The sequence below is a fragment of the Genypterus blacodes genome, unplaced genomic scaffold (genome assembly GCF_046128005.1).
Source record: "Genypterus blacodes isolate CSIRO-AG114 ecotype Tasmania unplaced genomic scaffold, CSIRO-AGI_Gbla_v1 ptg000111l_1, whole genome shotgun sequence".
In the NCBI taxonomy this organism is placed as follows: domain Eukaryota; kingdom Metazoa; phylum Chordata; class Actinopteri; order Ophidiiformes; family Ophidiidae; genus Genypterus; species Genypterus blacodes.
The window spans coordinates 4,074,700-4,091,658 of NW_027466915.1; the positions used below are offsets into that span (position 1 = coordinate 4,074,700).

Here is a 16,959-nt window from a genome sequence, read left to right on the forward strand (position 1 = left end):
CAATTAAATTAAATTAAATTGTACCTTGCAATGTTTGCAAAGATACTAAACATGTTCCACTGCATTTGCAGAATTGTGTGTGTAAAATGATGCTCAGGTAGAAGTTTAAACACATAAAGATTTTAATTACGTGTGATGGTGCCTTCCTGGGTTTAAATATTTCCCTCACTCCCTCAAGTTCAGTGTAAGTGTTAGAGCATAAAGATACACAATACAAACTGTTCTAATGCACTGTCATGCATAGTGGATCTTGTGTCACTTTGTGGGTAAATATAGGTTAAAAAGGTATAATTTGGTTTAATTTCAACTCAACCAAATTGGTTAAATCAAAGTTTCAACATTTCAAACATGAATTCAGTTTCTAAAAGTGGCTTTTGTGTGAGTCAATGGCTCATTGAGTTTGAAACTAAACAGCTGAAAAAAAACACAACTGTATCGTGTACAGTATTGGAATGCTATATCTCCTCAATTACTAGAGGAAAGCATGCATAATGTATGTATCTGTTTCTTTAATATTTGGTAATGGGTGTGCTTATGATATTCAAGCAGAAGTGAACATACAGAACTAGAGGCACGTTTGTGTTCTGGAGCTGTAATCATCACAGTGTGTTGAAAAATACAGTGAAAATGAACATATATGGTATGCTAATAAAAACCTTCTGACACAGAGGAACTATCATCAAGGTCAACCATATGAAGCTGCACTTGTAATGATCTGATATCTAATAATCTGCAAAATTGTTGTATCTCCATTAATGGTGATATAACACTGAAAAGGAGCCAAAGCCTCCTGCAGTGTTCATATGTCTTCATACGTGAACTGAAACTGAAAAGTCACTATTGTAAAGAATACTAAGGATAGCATTTATTGTAAAAATGCTAAAATGGTGAAAGAGGATATCCAACAATACAACTTTGCAGGAAGATGTATAGGTAAAAAACAAGGTATACTGTAGATCTTTATTAAAGTCTACCTTGTGTTTTAGAATTGTTATAAAACTGACATTCTTACGGCCTGCTGCAATGAATGCATAGATCTAAATTACAAATGCATGGAATTTTGCTACTGATCACGTCTCAATCTCTAAAGGTTTGCAGATGAAGCCTACTCGGCATTGAATAATGCTAATCCAAGGAACCACTTCCGTTGGCAAACAGATTGTATATCATTTGTTGAAATTTGTTGAGAAAATAATGGTTAACAAAATCAATGGAAATGGTGTTATTTGATACATCTTCACGGTTATGTAGAGAAGAGCCTAGTAAAATCTAAACAAACAAATGGTGCAGTTTTGACTAAAACACTTAATGATGAATTACCTATATGATAACTTCCTCACTGAGCCAATAGTTTCTGGATTACAACTCTTAAATCAGGAAGCTTCTCCAAAGTTTAGGGATTTTTCGAGTTAAATTTATCTGGTCCTGGTTAGTGGTTTACTCGGGTTTGTTTATATTTGACTATTAATGATTGACAGGACAACGTGGCCAATAAATACCATCTGTTCATACTTCTGTGTTGACACTCACAGCTGCGTTCACGTCGCATTATGGAACACTTTTTTTTAGATGTCCTGCTTAGCCTTCTGCGACCACAAATTCAGGAAAGTGTACAAGTAACAGTAGAGATATTTGAAAAATAGATGTGTTTCGAATATATTTAGCAAGTAATGTAGCGGGTGAAAACGCACTTCACCAGACACACTCCGTCTTTTCGTCTGTATGTGTGGCGCGACGGCCCCCATTGATCTTCCCATTCTCCTGAACGCAGCGTTAGCCGGACACTAGGCACAGGACAACATGGCTGCTGCTGCAGGCCGATATTTCGGAGAAGGCGGCCGAGCGACAAAAAGACAGAAAACCGAAGAGGGAGGCATGACAACGGTGAGGGCTTCTTTAGTTCCACTGTATGTTATGTTTTATTATTTAAAATTGGCCCAGGTTTGCCTTTCTAAAGGTGGAATTTGCGGTCCTCATCTCATGCTAGCTATAACCGGTGCGCTAACCAAAGCTAACTCGATTCATTCACACATTAACGCTGTGTTTGTTCTGATTTTGTGCGGTTAAAGCAGCCACAGTGTTTGTGTGGTTAAACGACATAATCACTTGTGAATTGCAAATCAAAAATTTGCGTTAGAAATTGGTTGTTTGCCTAACATATAGCCAGTGAGCGTTGCTGTTCATTTCGTGGTAATGCTCCCTACTTTCCATTTCACAAGTGATGAAGTGGTCAATTTGTCCCACTAATAGCTTAATTTGTGCTCGTTTTCCAGGAGGGTTACGATGACCCCCATAAACCGCTACCCTCCCAGGTGGTCCACATCAGGGGTCTCGTTGACGGCATCATGGAAGCTGATCTGGTGGAGGCCCTGCAGGAGTTTGGGGCAATCAGGTAGAACACAACCAACGACCCTCCCTTCATCTGTAATCCTGAATTATGCTTTATTGTGCCTCACACACTCTGGTTGTTTATTTGTTGAAGCTACCTTCAGGGTTCTCAAACAGGTGTTAGTGACGCGTTTTATGGAAAGATCTAATCTGGAAGAGGCTATTTTGCATTATTGATATCTAACACTTAAACATTGCAATTTCATGGCATCATAAATCTCTCTTATGACTGCATAGTTTATTTTGACAACAAGAAACACTTATTTCCTAGATCAAGCATTATTTTTTTTACATTTTAAATAGCTTGGACCAGGGGTGTCAAACTCATTTTAGTTTGGGGCCACATTCAGCCCAATTTAAATTCAAGTGGGCCGGATTAGTAAAATCACAGCATAATAACCTATAAATGGATGTAAATGGACAACTTCCCTTTGTTTTAGTGCAAAAAAGTACAAGTTCATATTGCAAATGTACTTTTATTTAACTATCTTTTTACAAAACATATGATGAACAACCTGAAATTTCTTAAGTCAGTGGTTCCCAAACTTTTTCTGCAGGCCCCCCTTTTGTAGATACGAAGATTTTCACCCCCCAACACACACACACACAAACACACACACACACACACACACCTTTAGCTTCCGAACTCCACTGAAATTTTAAACATTGTAATTTATAAAACTGCAACTTATTATTTAACAAAATAAGTAAGGTGACAAATCACCTGTACAGTGGGATTATGAAAAGTCCAACTGTGTCATATTGTGTAACTTAATTGCTAATTTAAGCTATTCTTTGCAAAAAAAAAAACACTTTATCAGCACATCTTTTCAGTGTCTGGTGTGGGCTTCAACTTTGTGCTGCAGATCTTTTCAAATCGGGGTTGCAGCTGTCAGACTGACAGCTGTCCGACCTATATTTTGTGTTTATCGAGGCTCACATAGATAGGATGTGGCAAAGGAAGGAGTGTGGCCACGTAAAATGACTCAGCGGGCCTTGAGTTTGACACCTGTGGCTCAGAAAATAGATCATAAAAATAGATTTTACATTTATTTATTTTGCTCTTAATGTGTTGATTGCACCAATTACCAAAAATTCCTTGTAAGTGAAAACCGACTTGGCAATTAAGAAGTTTCTGATTCTGATCTAAAAATTATGCGTTTTTCTAATATGTATTCACAGCTTTGTGGTCATGATGCCCAAGAAACGCCAAGCCCTGGTGGAGTATGTTGACATGGGTGGCTCCTGCAATGCTGTGACGTATGCATCAGATAGTCAGGTGTACATTGCAGGCCACCCTGCCTTCATCAATTACTCTACCAGCCAAAAGATCTCCAGGCCAGGAGACTCAGACGACACCCGAAGCGTCAACAACGTGCTACTGCTGACTATCATAAACCCCATCTATCCTATCACCACGGTAAGGCAAACACGAAACTAGTCCAGCCTCGTGTGCATTACTAATGAAGACGTCGCCTGACCCGAATATATTTAACCATTCTATTTGAATGCATTTAACTGCAACTGTTATGACCAAGAAGGATTTTTGTGTATGTGTGTTTTTATGTGTCCTGTTGCAGACCTACAACTTTTGTTGAAAAACCTGATTTGTTTTCACACAGTGCTGCAATAGTCCTGTGCTATTAGACAGCTAGATGCTAGAAAATTCTTCAAATAGTACGAGGGTAGTCTTACTATGAATCCCTCGCCTGACACCAAATCTTCTCATGTGCATAGAAAACTTCTGTCAGAAATGTTTTTTGAAATTGGGTGACAGTATGCGGTGCATTTGTATGTTCTGTCATGTGTGCCACTTTAAAGATCACCTTCGTATCGTCTACCTCAACAGGATGTGCTCTACACCATCTGCAATAACTGTGGTCCTGTACAGAGGATCGTCATCTTCAGGAAGAATGGGGTCCAGGCTATGGTTGAATATCCTTTAATGATGTTTTTCTGACTTTACTTTGGTGGATATACATTTTTTCACGTTTGTTGTTATGTATAATATGTTATGGTCACGCCTGGGCCTTCAGAAATCTTCCATCTGATCAGATTTCTCCTCAACTCAACACTGCTACATTTGATTCGGTCCAAAGTGCTCAGAGGGCCAAAGCCTCTCTGAATGGGGCGGACATCTACTCCGGCTGCTGCACTCTGAAGATTGAATATGCCAAGGTGACTGCACAGTAATGTCTAAGGCAGTGGTCACACTGGTCTAAGGAACCTTTTTACTCACAGATGTTGGTGAGTATGGGAACTGGTTTTCATTTTTACACTGTGATCTTTCCCACAGCCAGCACGACTCAATGTTTTCAAGAATGACCAAGACACGTGGGACTACACAAACCCCAACCTGGGTGGCCAAGGTAACGTGCTGTCCCCGCTCCGGCCCCCCCCTTTTTTACTTCCTATTCTCTCCTAATACTACTTAATGGTGTGTTAGGACTCTCTGCCTCCTGGGGTATCGCCTTTGACCGCAGCTGATAAGTTCCTTCCATTTACCATGCTGCTCACCTCAGAGTGTTCAGAGGCAGTATTCCTGTGATGCTGTCACACAACCTTCATGCATTTTCTCGCCACACAGTAGGCACCAAGTAAGGGCACGAGGAGCAACCTCAAGGGGAGTCAACCTCAAAGGCATGTGGGGGAAAAAAAAGAGTTTGTGAACGCACCTGTCGGCACCAATAGCAGATATAGCAGAGCCACCATTGCTCACATAGATTCACTTCCCCTGTAAAGCATGCGAGCACAGCCGCACCACCTCACACCCTGCCAGCTGTAATGCAGCAAACACCGGAGAGAAGCATCGCACCATTTAGTCTTTCCTTTCAAACATATTGGAGATTTTGTCATGGTGTAAATTAGGGATCGCACAAGTGTACGGAGACTACTGGGAAATCTTTGGGTGTGGCGGTGATTAGACACACATACAGACTGAACCACAGGAGTCTTGTCAGGGTCATATGAAAAGTGAAGTTTGAAATCTGTTGTCTTTCCACGTGTAACAGGGAGGGACATGATTTTAAGTAGGATTTGTTTTGAGATTGTAAAGTCGGCAAAACGGACACTTATTAGTAGTAGCTGCTGCCTCAGCCTCTCTCCATCAGCCCCACCTATGAGGGTACGCAGGAAAACCTGGAGGAGGGGCAGAAGCTTTGTCCTGGGTGTCGATTTACAGCAGTTTACTGTTGCCGCCAGTGATTAGCTTGGTAGGCTTTGCATGATTTATGTTAATGATGGGAGGACTTGATTGGATTAGCACAAATTGTTCTTCTACTGGCTACTGATTGCATGGATTGTTGTATGCGCCCATGAGTGTGTGATGAGCTATTGGCGGGGGCGTGGAAAGGAGAGGGGGAAAATAAATGAATAAAGACTTAGTTATGGACTGGGACATTAACAACATAGACGGTTGTCATTTCACAGGACTTTTAATGTGAAACTTTGTTTGTTGTGGTTTGGTGCGAGACACATTGATCAATGTGGCGAGATTAAGGTCTCCGTAAGCTTTTGGATCATCTCTCACATTTCTAACTGCTCTCTGGCTGTGTGGACATTCTGAACACGTGTGTGTGTGTGTGTGTGAGAGAGAATTAACATCAGGCTCACAGTGTCCTGCTTCTCAAACTAAATCTGATGACTGTGAATGCTCAAATGATTCCGATATGGGATTCTTGCTTGTTGCAGCCATGTAAAGCTCTGCACCAGGTACTGTGGTGAAAGATTCTGATCTGCCACTTCTATAACCCAACTATTTGACCCAATTTTCTTTTCTTAGAGTTGTTTTACGACCACAGCAACAACACTAACGTACACTTTTCCATGTACGTGTTTGCCGTCGTTTCCTGTATTTTGATTCATTTCGGGCCGTGTTTTGTGCCAGAGGTACTCCTTGTGTCCTCACTGTGCATACTCATATAGGCTCCCCTCAACTCCTAAGCAGACACGCGTGGCCAAAGACACAGCGAGTTCGACAGCTATATCAGCATCCACAGCATCCACCGCCACAACTGTAGTAAATCTTCTCTGTGGCGCACATCGGACACAGTGGGGCAACAAACATTGGAAGCACACAACCTCAACTCAGTACCTCCTTATCCCAAGTTCATCACCACCACTGTCTCCACCACCTGACATGGGGATCCATTTTACTCACGGCGGGCAGTAGCCACCACGTTTGATCAGTTTGAGAGACAGTAAAGCTGCGAGGCCATGCGAACAGACACCCGGCATATCCACCACAGACTGATCTTGATACATTGATAAGCATCTACCGCCACCTCTTTACCACTACAGCACATCTCCAGAAGCCCGAGGAGTCACCATTTTTGACACAACATATTGATGATGGGGGCGGCAGTCGGGTGTGTGTGGTCGTTGTGACCACGCCTCCCAGCACTTGGAATGTGACCGCCATAACACAACCACAGGGGAGCATCAGAGGAGTTTTCAGACACACTCAGCCTGACCAGGGAACAGATGACACCACATACCGGGGCAGTAAACAAAAACAGAGGCCACTCTCTCTTTTGCCCAGACGCTCATACCTCTCTCATCTCTCTCGGCCTGGGCGCATGGGCTTCCTTCGTTGCGGTCGCTCTCCTTCCCTGCGCCGAACACAACACGACAACACACCGAGCCGAACCCCCACGGCCACACACAGCGCCGAACCGCCACGACAACACATCATCTCGCAAATATTCCAGACAAGACTTATTGTCGAGCACTAGACGCCTTTTTTCAGTTTGCAAGTGACTGACAGCTTTTAAGCCAGATAAACAAGCGCCACGCAAGCGGCCATATTAACACGAGAAGAAACAACCACACGGGGGCCCACGAAGACACAAGCATCAAACACCCATCAAGCATACAAGCACAGAGGCAAACATTATGTCTTTCCCAAAGCTCTCAACATTTATGGACTGCTGTTCTGTTCTCCCCTGTACTTTCTTTCCTATCCCCCCTTTCTCTCTGTGCTGTTCTTGTGTTGTTTCTGCGTTGTTTCATTTTCCCTTTATGCACTGGCTCATAGTGACGCCTTTAACGCCTCCCGTGTGATGCAGGTTTGGCTCACTGTGTCCGCGGACAGACAGCCCACTCTCAAATGGTGCATATGTCCCGCTTTGCAGTCAGAGCACGGTGAGACGGAAACGCGCCTCTGTTAGCAACTTTACAAACAAAACCAGCAGCAAGCAAAACGGAGCACGGACGCGTGGATGTACTTTCTCTGGACGGAAACAAGGGAGGAAGAAGAAGAAAGGAAGGAATGGATGGAGAAGGAAAGATGAGTTGAGGCTGGACTCAAGAGGTTTGGAGGGTAGCATCCCTGCTGAAGACTGCCCCCTACCTGCCCACTGTGTCCCATGCTTCATGTGTGGTGCTGTAAGTACTCGTTAGAGATGTCTGAATAATCTGACTTGATGGTTTAAGTGTTTAAGTTACTGTGAAAGTAAAGAACATGAGTGTTGTTGCCTGGTCTGTCATTTCTTCTGGCTCACAATTCTCTTTCTCATATAGTGGGAATTAAGACGAGACGCATTGAATTGTGATTTTTTTTTTTCTTCTTCCATCATTCATTTCGAAGAGATTTTACTGACCTGGATTAACTTTGTGCTGTTTTTACTTCTGTAAAAACCTCTCAGGCTGTCATGCTGGAGGATGACTCATAACCACAGTCTTTGTATTAAGCAACCTAACATCTAGCTTTATCTTGTTGATATCAGATCATCATCACTGTCGGTTATAATCAGGTTGTAGCAGCTTCCATGCAGAATGGAGAGGAAGTGATGCTTGTATGTTACTCTCTTTAGAAAGACTTTTGGACACGTTTACAACATCCGGTTAGCTTTAGTGTTTGTTAAAGTGTTCAGTAAAATGTAGTGTTTAATTTGAAAAGGATGCTGGGTAATAAGTAATGACTTGTGTACTCATGTCTCGTGTGAGCTTTGTCTACATAACTGCAACAGCCCGTTTACCTTGCATATTAGAGCTGTGTGTCTGTTCAGATAGAAACCCAAATTTAACTTCAAGCAGCAAGTGATCAGTAATTGTCTCTAAACTGACTGGATGTGATATGAGAGTGTGTCCCAGAGCAGCTGGTCAAACATGCACATCATGTACAAGTTTTCCAACTTTGTTATGCATCCTAACAGCTGGGATTTGTTTAGCATGTAGATTAACTTTTTTGCCATGCTCACTGTTTTCAGAAGAACTGACAGACTCGCTCATTTGAGCATTTGAGTGTTCGATTGGGTCGCATCTGTATAATGCAGTTAAATATGACCATGAACTTGGTGGCTTTGGCAGGTCCGACAACATAGCAGTTGATTCCAGAATGTCACGTAGTCCAAAGGGTTCCTTTGCTTTTTATCTGTGATGTCATACCTGTCACATGACCTGTCTTTAATTGATTTTCTAGTCCACATTGGTGTCAGTAAAGCTGCCGGTCCAGCTCATAGCATTGATGCGTATTTGACTGTGATCTTCTATTTGAGTCTTTCAGTCTGTTTGGACTTGACGTGTGTGTATGTGTACCTGCACAGATGCTGATGGTGAAGGCACTTGGAACAGTTCACAAGGTGTGTGTGTGTGTTTGTATTAGGATATGGTTACATTTACAAAATAAATGTTTGAAATGTTCCTTTCAGTAAAACAAAAATCTCCATTATGTCACATGTTGCATATTAGAGCCTGCAGACTGTAGACCCTTATGTTGCATGTCAGTCAGAAGCTTCTCCCCTGCACACAGTTACCTGTTTGTGAGTTAAACTTAGTTTGGGACTTCCAGTGTAAAACCTGTTTCATGTTTGCATGTTTTAGATCCAAACGGCAACCCGAACAAGCGCCAGAGGCAACCCGCTCTGCTGGGAGACCACCCACCAGATTATGGTAAATAAAAGATGGTGTAAAATCCAAAAGAAATGTGCCAAATGACCTCACTTTGCTGATACACCAGAGGTTGTTTTCCTAAACAAGGTGGACCTCAAGGGGGTTACCAGAGCTATAATGATGACAGCTATGGCCCCCCTCCTCCTCATCGCATGGGGCCAGGGGGGATGGGTGGGCGCGGCCGTGGAAGCCAGCGCTATGGCCCAGGGTACGGGCCGCCACCACCCGAGTACGGCCCGCACGCTGATTCCCCAGTTCTCATGGTCTATGGCCTTGAACCCTCCAAGGTGAATGCTGACAAGGTCTTCAACATCTTCTGCCTCTACGGAAATGTGGAGAGGGTGAGTGAGTGTGGAATCTATCCATTTAATCATTCGTAAAGCTGAAATCTGATGGTTTGATGTCTTAAAGATAGATTAATTATTTGAACAATGCTTGTATGATTGATGATTTCAGATTAAGTTCATGAAGAGTAAGCCTGGGGCAGCAATGGTGGAGATGGGAGACTGCTACTCTGTGGACAGGGCCATCAGTCACCTCAATAACAACTTCCTTTTTGAACAGAAGCTGAACGTTTGGTGAGAGCTCCTACCAAGACGATGAACATAGACTGCAAAACAAACTCATACATGCCAGATTCTGTTTATATGTGATCACTGACCGTCTTCTCCTCGCAGCGTGTCCAAACAGCAAGCCATTGTGCCGGGCCAGTGCTACCTGCTGGAGGACAACACCAGCAGCTTCAAGGATTTCCACAGCTCTCGCAACAACCGCTTCACCTCCCCAGAGCAGGCGGCCAAGAATCGCATTCAGCATCCCAGCAACGTCCTGCACTTCTTCAACGCACAGCCCGACATCTCCACAGAGATGTTCCACCAGGTACCGCCGAGGACTCGCGTTCGCTCTGTGAAAGGTCTTAATTCTCTACGCTGCATTGGCTTTGGCACTGAATCTGCCTTCTCCTTACAGGTCTGCGAGGATATGGAAATCAAAATTCCCACCAGCGTGAAACTGTTCACAGGCAAGAGTGAGTTATACTATACTGGCTGTTTGATACAGACTGAATTTGGATGGAGCTGATACATATTATTAATGTTAATTGTTCTTAAAGTCACTTCTGGTTTAAGTAGTTGGTGAAGTATGGGATTATTTATTGTCATCAGGTGACATCGGATCCTGTTCATTATTATTTATAGATAGCTAACAAATATACAGTAAATATAATAGTAATTTCAAATGAATGTATTAACCCAGTGGTCCCCAAACTTTTTCTCTCGCGCCCCCCTTTTAGAGATCAGAAGTTTTTCGCGCCCCCCTGTCCCGTATTGTTGTGCAGTACGGGACTGCAGATCGGTCTGACGGGGGGGGGGGACACGATATAGAACAATACGGGACAGCTGAAAGGTCTGGGGAGGGGGGACGCTATGAAACAATACTGGACGGCTGTGCGGGGCGCTCATTCTCCTGTAGCAAGACTAAGTATCGCCTCATTCATTTACCTGAGGCGGTACTTCATATCGCCCCTCTTCAGATCAAGCGCCACGCCCCTCTTGCAGTAGCTCTGCGGCCCCCTAGGGGGCGTGCCCCCCACTTTGGGAACCACTGTTTTAACCACATATAGAGTTATATTATTTTGAAGCCCCCCAGTGTTGTGTTATTGTAACTGCATCCATTTCCTTCTAGTCCTAAACAGCTTTTTTCACTGAGCTCTGTCTTCTGATACAGCCTCCACTGCAGTGAGTCCCTCTAGTCAGCTAGGGTGTGTTCACAGACACACACATTCACATTAATCGCAATAATGTTTGTGTTGTATTTTAGAGTAAAAAGCACAACTACAGCTCTGTATTTCAAACAGGCAGGGATTTAGGACACCATAATACTTTAAGTAAACAATCCTGGCAAGTAAGCACTGTGGAATGATGCTGAGATGTTTCAATGAAGGTGGTGTTTACATGCTTCATCAGCTCCACCTCATGGCCTCTGCCTGTCTTTCTTGTGACCGCACTGCCGATGCTGATTGCACCTCATGGATGTGTAAACCTGCAGAGACCTCTGAACCATTCCCTTTACAATTAGGTACAATTTAGTGTGACAATGTTATCAGTTGTATTGTGCTGTGCCATAGGTGAGAGAAGCTCCTCCGGGCTGCTTGAGTGGGAATCCATCAATGACGCCATGGAAGCTCTAGCCCTGATGAACCATTTCCAGATGAAAAACCCCAGTAAGTTCTCATTGCAGTACTTTCACATTACATACCAACATGAGTTTGAACTATCTGCGGTGTCCACATCTTGTTGATTTTGTGTCTTTTTTCCCTCTCAGGTGGGCCTTACCCTTACACCCTCAAGCTGTGTTTCTCCACCACACATCATGCAAACTAAATACTGTACCACCATCCTCCAGCAATTTGTAATGTTTTGTGTCCTTCCATAGAGTATACTGCAGTTCTGTTGTCACCTTATATTAAAATATTTGGAGGAAAAAGTTCAATTATGTGCTTAGACAATGATACATTTACCGATATTGTATGATTTTATTTTTTCTGTTGCTTTTATTTTTAATTCGATTTTAATTATTTCTTGACACACTAGCTTTGACCTCCCTCTCCCCCACCACCTCTCTAACACACACACACACATGCATGCACCCACACACACTCTCCATCTCTCTCTAAAGTAACATTTCCATGTGGCTCTCAGTTTTTGTTTTTAAATAAAGTGAACAGTAACCAAACACACCTGGTTTAAGGTCTTTATTCTTGACAGGGAAACAACTGAGTCTGTCCTCATTTGTAGTGTTTTGGATGACTAACATAATATGTCCCAAATTGTGACATATTAACTCTTTAAATAAGGGTTGGCTGTTTTTGTCAGCTCTTAAGAAGATTAAGCAGTCAGCTGATTCAACATCACAGTGTCACCATCAAGTGAAATATGCTGCTGAAATTACCAACATTTTCTATTTTTTAACCCACAGCAATACAAAAGTAGTAGTGATACAAGCACCATGAGCACACCTACTGATATTATTCCGAAATCTTTGGTTCAATCTCTTTATTTTACGGTAATCCTAATTATTGAGCATGCAGTTCAATGCAGTTTAGTTTTTAGAAACTCAATAATATCCAGATGATGGGAATATAAAACCAGGAGTTGGTCATTAAGGGTACCTGTAAATATTTACTGCTAAGGCAACATTTTCAAGGACAGTGGAGTAGCTTGCTGATTTATCTTCCTTTGATCATCACAAGCATTAGGTCAAAGTGGTAGAGGGAAATAATAATGATGATGCTTTCATCAGTTGGTATTTGCTAAAGCAAACAACCTGTGAGTGATAAAAAAGTAGCCGTCGACTGTAAAATTAGTTATAAATTACTTTGGCCAAACTAGATTTTCCATGGACACGTAACGGCCCAAGAGACCGGAAAGACACAGAAGCATTGGACAAACACCTCAACAATGTTATCTCACCTGATAAGGATGCCTCTACATCACAAATATCCTTGTTTAATGAGGTAGCACCCTATTTCATATATTGATTATCTTTGTGTTTGGTCTATTGAATGGTTGCAGCATTAAACAGGACCTAACCATATTTGAAAGTACTGGATATAGGCACTTTACGATATACGCTGTTGTGATATACCTATTGTTACTTGGCACTGTATAAATAAAGTTGAATTGAATTGTATTGTATTCAGTATATAATCGACTAAAGCCTAATGTTGTTTAAACAATATGAACAACAGAAACAGACGATTGAAGGGAAATTATAATTCCATTTTTTATAAATGCCATAAGATTAAATAGTTAAGATAAATTAGTTTCCCTTTTTTTGGACCTCCACGACGCTAAACTACATTTCCCATAATGCACATCGGCAGGGGCGCGTAGGTGTTTCCGGTGTCTTATAACATTTTACTTCCTTCCACACAGACCGACGCGAACAAACCGTGAAAGAAGACATCGTTAACTTTTAAATGCTACGCTCATTAGTCGAGTTTTGAGCTTCGTTTTAGTTTAATCCGGTTCGTAAAACCTCGCGTGATGTGGCGAAGTGTTTCTGTGTATTGAAGAAAAGCTGAAAAACGAAGCGCGTAACGTGAAGGCCTCCGAAGAAAGTTTGGTCGCGGGCCTGTAAACAACATGTCCTCCGGCTCGCAGCCTTCGTCTAGACGGCAATGGTGCTACCTCTGCGATTTGCCCAAGATGCCATGGGCCATGCTGTGGGAGTTCAGCGAAGCAGTATGCCGGGGATGTGTCAACTATGACGGGGCAGACAGAATAGAGCTCCTCATCGAAACTGCCAGGCAACTAAAGAGCACCCACGGGGTTTTAGACGGCAGGTCTCCCGGTCCACAGCAGAGCAAACCCAGCTCGGCCGGGCCCATAGAAGCGGGGCGGCCGCACGGTGAGCGCCTAGACCGGGGGAGGGGGGAGTACGGGGTGTCCGCTCGCCTCCCCAATGGTCTCCACAGAGCGGAGGAGGTGACCATGTCAGAGGGCAGCAGGCAGAGTCCGAATACACGCCGGGTGATGGCCGGAGCGGCTCCTGCTCTCCACGGGACTGTCCATCACGCCTTGATAGCTCAGGGCTTAGTCGCCACCCCTCATGGCCTTTTAGCCCCATTGTCAGGCTCCCGGTCTGGAGCTACGCCCATTGCCGTCTCAGCTGGCCCCATCATGGGCGATGCAGGTAGAAGACAGGTGGTGTCGCACGGGGTGGGTGCCAGCACCTCTGCTTTGGTGGGCGTAGATGCTGGAGGGTGGAGGAATGGTGAAGTGATGGCCGAGCTGGCAGAGAGCGCTCGTAGCCGGGCCGAGGGTTGGCCCAACCGCCCCAAAGTGGTCCGGGATGTGCTGGTGGCCCTCAGCAGTTGTGCACCCTTTAATGTGCGCTTCAGGAAAGACCATAATCTGATGGGCCGTGTTCTAGCCTTCGATACCAGCACTTCTCAGGAGTACGAGCTTAAGGTGTTTGTGGAGTATCCCACCGGCTCTGGGATGGTGTACTCGTGCATTCCGGACCTGGTCAGGCATATGTTCCGCGACTCTGCCAAAGATGCAGGTAAAGGGGTGAACTCTGGGCTGCGCTATGTTGAGTATGAGAAACGGCAAGGCACAGGAGACTGGCGAGGGCTGTCTGAGCTGCTGAACGACGGGGTGCGTCTATTCAAAGAACCTCCCATCCCAGAGGTGCTGCCACAGCCATATCCAGACACAGGGCTGCCGCTCGCAACCGCTGGCCGCCTCGTACCTATAAAGAGCACGGCTCGACGACGCAAGGCTTCTCCGGGCTCTGAGAATGGGGAAAGCGAAGGGAGACCCGATCACCCCAGCCGAGAACCGTGGCCCCGAGGTGCCTACTCAGGAATGGAACCCCTGCCCGGCATGGCGGCTCCACAGGAGGGCCCCCCGCGTTTACACAGCCAGCCCTCGCCCATCTCGGCGCTCATGGGTGTCGCCGACAGCCTGAGTTCCAGCCAGATCGCCCGAGAGAGCCCCAGCATGTCTGCAGCCCACTCCTCTGCCGCCGTGCGGCCCACCAGCGGGAGCCCCTCCACCGCCTCTGCCTCGCAGGCAGCCATGGGTCAGGGGTCGAGTGCCGTGGGGCCCAGCAGCAACACCAGCACCGGGGAGTCCACGAGCGGCGCCCAGAGCGCCCTGCTCTGCTGCACCCTCTGCCGAGAGCGCTTGGAGGACACTCATTTTGTCCAATGTCCCTCTGTCCAGCACCACAAGTTCTGCTTCCCCTGCACCCGAGGCTTCATCCGCAGCCAGGGCCAGGGAGGGGAGGTGTACTGCCCCAGCGGAGAGCGCTGTCCCCTGGCTGGCTCCACTGTGCCTTGGGCCTTCATGCAAGGAGAAATCTCCACCATCCTGGCCGGAGACGGAGATGTGACAGTAAAGAAGGAGAATGACCCTTGACCTCTCCGTCCTGTCGTGGTGAATGGTAAGATGCCTTCTTCTGTACCGCCACCATAGGTGTTGTTCATTAGATGATACAAAGGATGCAACAATGTTAGAGATGTTACTGTGATGGAGCCGTTTGTTCACCTTTTTGTTTATTTATTTGACTATCAAAACAGTTTGGAGTCACCACATTAAGATGAAGCACCACTCAAGTCATTCCCCTCGGTTAGGAAACACCAGTGATCATTCCTCCTGCTGTGAGCGACTTGAAAGCTCATAGAGGCAGAAGAACAAATAGTAGTTGACTAAAAGGAACCTCCTCTTCACCGCCCTCAGTCCTCACACAGCCTCCACCAAAATCCAAACTTAACCATGAATCTTTCCCCACTTTCTAGTCCCTAGCATGGAATATAGAGGTGTGGAACAGACTGCGTTCTGTCTTCAATACAGTGTGGCCACAGACGGCTCAGCATGCTGCCACACGTCTGACTCACCGCTGTCACATGTAGAAAGATGCTGTAGGTGTGAGGACCTCATGGTGGCACCGAGGTGGATCCAGGGCTTGGAGCAGTTACAAAACTACACTTCGATGTCTAATTTTATCGTATAACTATTTTACGACCTAAAGAAGGGACCAATGTAGACACCTGGAGGGTAAAGATGCGTCCACGCAAAAAACCAAGTCAAAACGTTTACACACATTTGATTTGACGACAGGTTGATCGTGGAGTTTACCTGAGAAATGATTTGCAAATGAAGGGACGCTGCTTTTCAAAAATAGTTTCCAGACTCTAACAACCTTTTTCTTCTTCTCCTCCTTATTTCTCTGCAGTGGATCAAACACTTTGAAAGCACTTCCCTCTTATGTCCAGCAGAGGCTCCACTTGGCTGCAGCCGATCACGTGTGCCTCGGAGAACACTCACACCGTCCCCCTGCACACCCGGGAGGGAGGAAGGCCGTGCTGTTTAGCAAGTACACAACCAGAAACTCACTCTTTTGTTTTTTTTTTTGGAGAAGAGGGGGACACTTCTGGTATTTTGAGCTCCGCCCCAGAATGTCAAATCTCTGTCTGTCTGTCTCTCTCTCTCTCCTGTCCGATGGCCGTTCAAGGGGTCTTGCTTTTAAAAGCACGTGTGTTTAAGAATGACAATCTTTTTTTATTTTTTTTTTCTCCCTTTCTTTTGCGTTTCTCTCATATAGGTTTTGTAAGTTCTCATCCAAAAGTTTGACACACACACACACACACGTTAAGACGGTGTGATGGAAACACGCGATTCCTCAAAACGAATGTCCAAAATGTGGCAAAAACCACCGGGGGGTCGTTGGAAGCCAAGGTCTGAATAAATGTAATCCCTAGATATTTCTTCAAGGTATTGGCCTTTAGTAGCTGCGTATATTCTGTCAAAAATGTGAATTTACTTTCAATATGGCTATGTAATTTCTATTTTTGATACAATTCAAATTTATATGTATTTGTTTATAGTGATGAGAAGACCAAAGATGGCTTCATGCTCAGTGTGATTTTATTGTATTGTAGCTGTGTATGCTGTATTCACTGTTATCCTTGGCATCAGTCACCCATTTCTTCATCTATCACAAGAGTAAGCTTGTTTTGTCTGATATTTTACTTTTGGAATGACGTGTATGGTAAAGATAATTAGCTCCACGATCTTCAATGGTTAACCCCACATATTCACGTGCTCTTAAGAGGTCAACTCTAATAAAATACACAATAGTTATTATTAAGCGCTGTTTTATTTGGCCACT

At 44.6% G+C, this 16,959-nt stretch overlaps 2 protein-coding genes across 3 annotated transcripts; both read left to right on the forward strand.

The window, feature by feature from the left end:
* Positions 1 to 1,539: 1,539 nt before the first annotated feature.
* On the forward strand, positions 1,540 to 12,014 carry hnrnpl (heterogeneous nuclear ribonucleoprotein L). Of its 2 annotated transcripts, none has more exons than XM_076161314.1 (14): positions 1,540 to 1,884; positions 2,274 to 2,392; positions 3,571 to 3,808; positions 4,238 to 4,323; positions 4,470 to 4,566; positions 4,685 to 4,757; positions 8,934 to 8,969; positions 9,211 to 9,279; positions 9,367 to 9,620; positions 9,736 to 9,857; positions 9,957 to 10,158; positions 10,249 to 10,300; positions 11,405 to 11,500; positions 11,602 to 12,014. In XM_076161314.1, the coding sequence occupies exons 1-14, from the start codon at positions 1,801 to 1,803 to the stop codon at positions 11,658 to 11,660; spliced, it is 1,587 nt and encodes a 528-aa protein (XP_076017429.1). In that variant the 5' UTR covers positions 1,540 to 1,800; the 3' UTR covers positions 11,661 to 12,014. The 2 variants fall into 2 exon arrangements, with proteins under 2 accessions (XP_076017429.1, XP_076017428.1); XM_076161313.1 differs by having other exon boundaries at positions 1,541 to 1,884; positions 10,249 to 10,306.
* Positions 12,015 to 13,172: 1,158 nt separating this feature from the next.
* Positions 13,173 to 16,927, forward strand: LOC143009206 (interferon regulatory factor 2-binding protein 1-like). The gene is made up of 2 exons (XM_076161231.1): positions 13,173 to 15,231; positions 16,024 to 16,927. Exon 1 carries the CDS (start codon positions 13,425 to 13,427, stop codon positions 15,204 to 15,206), a length of 1,782 nt encoding a protein of 593 aa, XP_076017346.1. The 5' UTR covers positions 13,173 to 13,424; the 3' UTR covers positions 15,207 to 15,231; positions 16,024 to 16,927.
* The last annotated feature ends 32 nt before the right edge of the window (positions 16,928 to 16,959 follow it).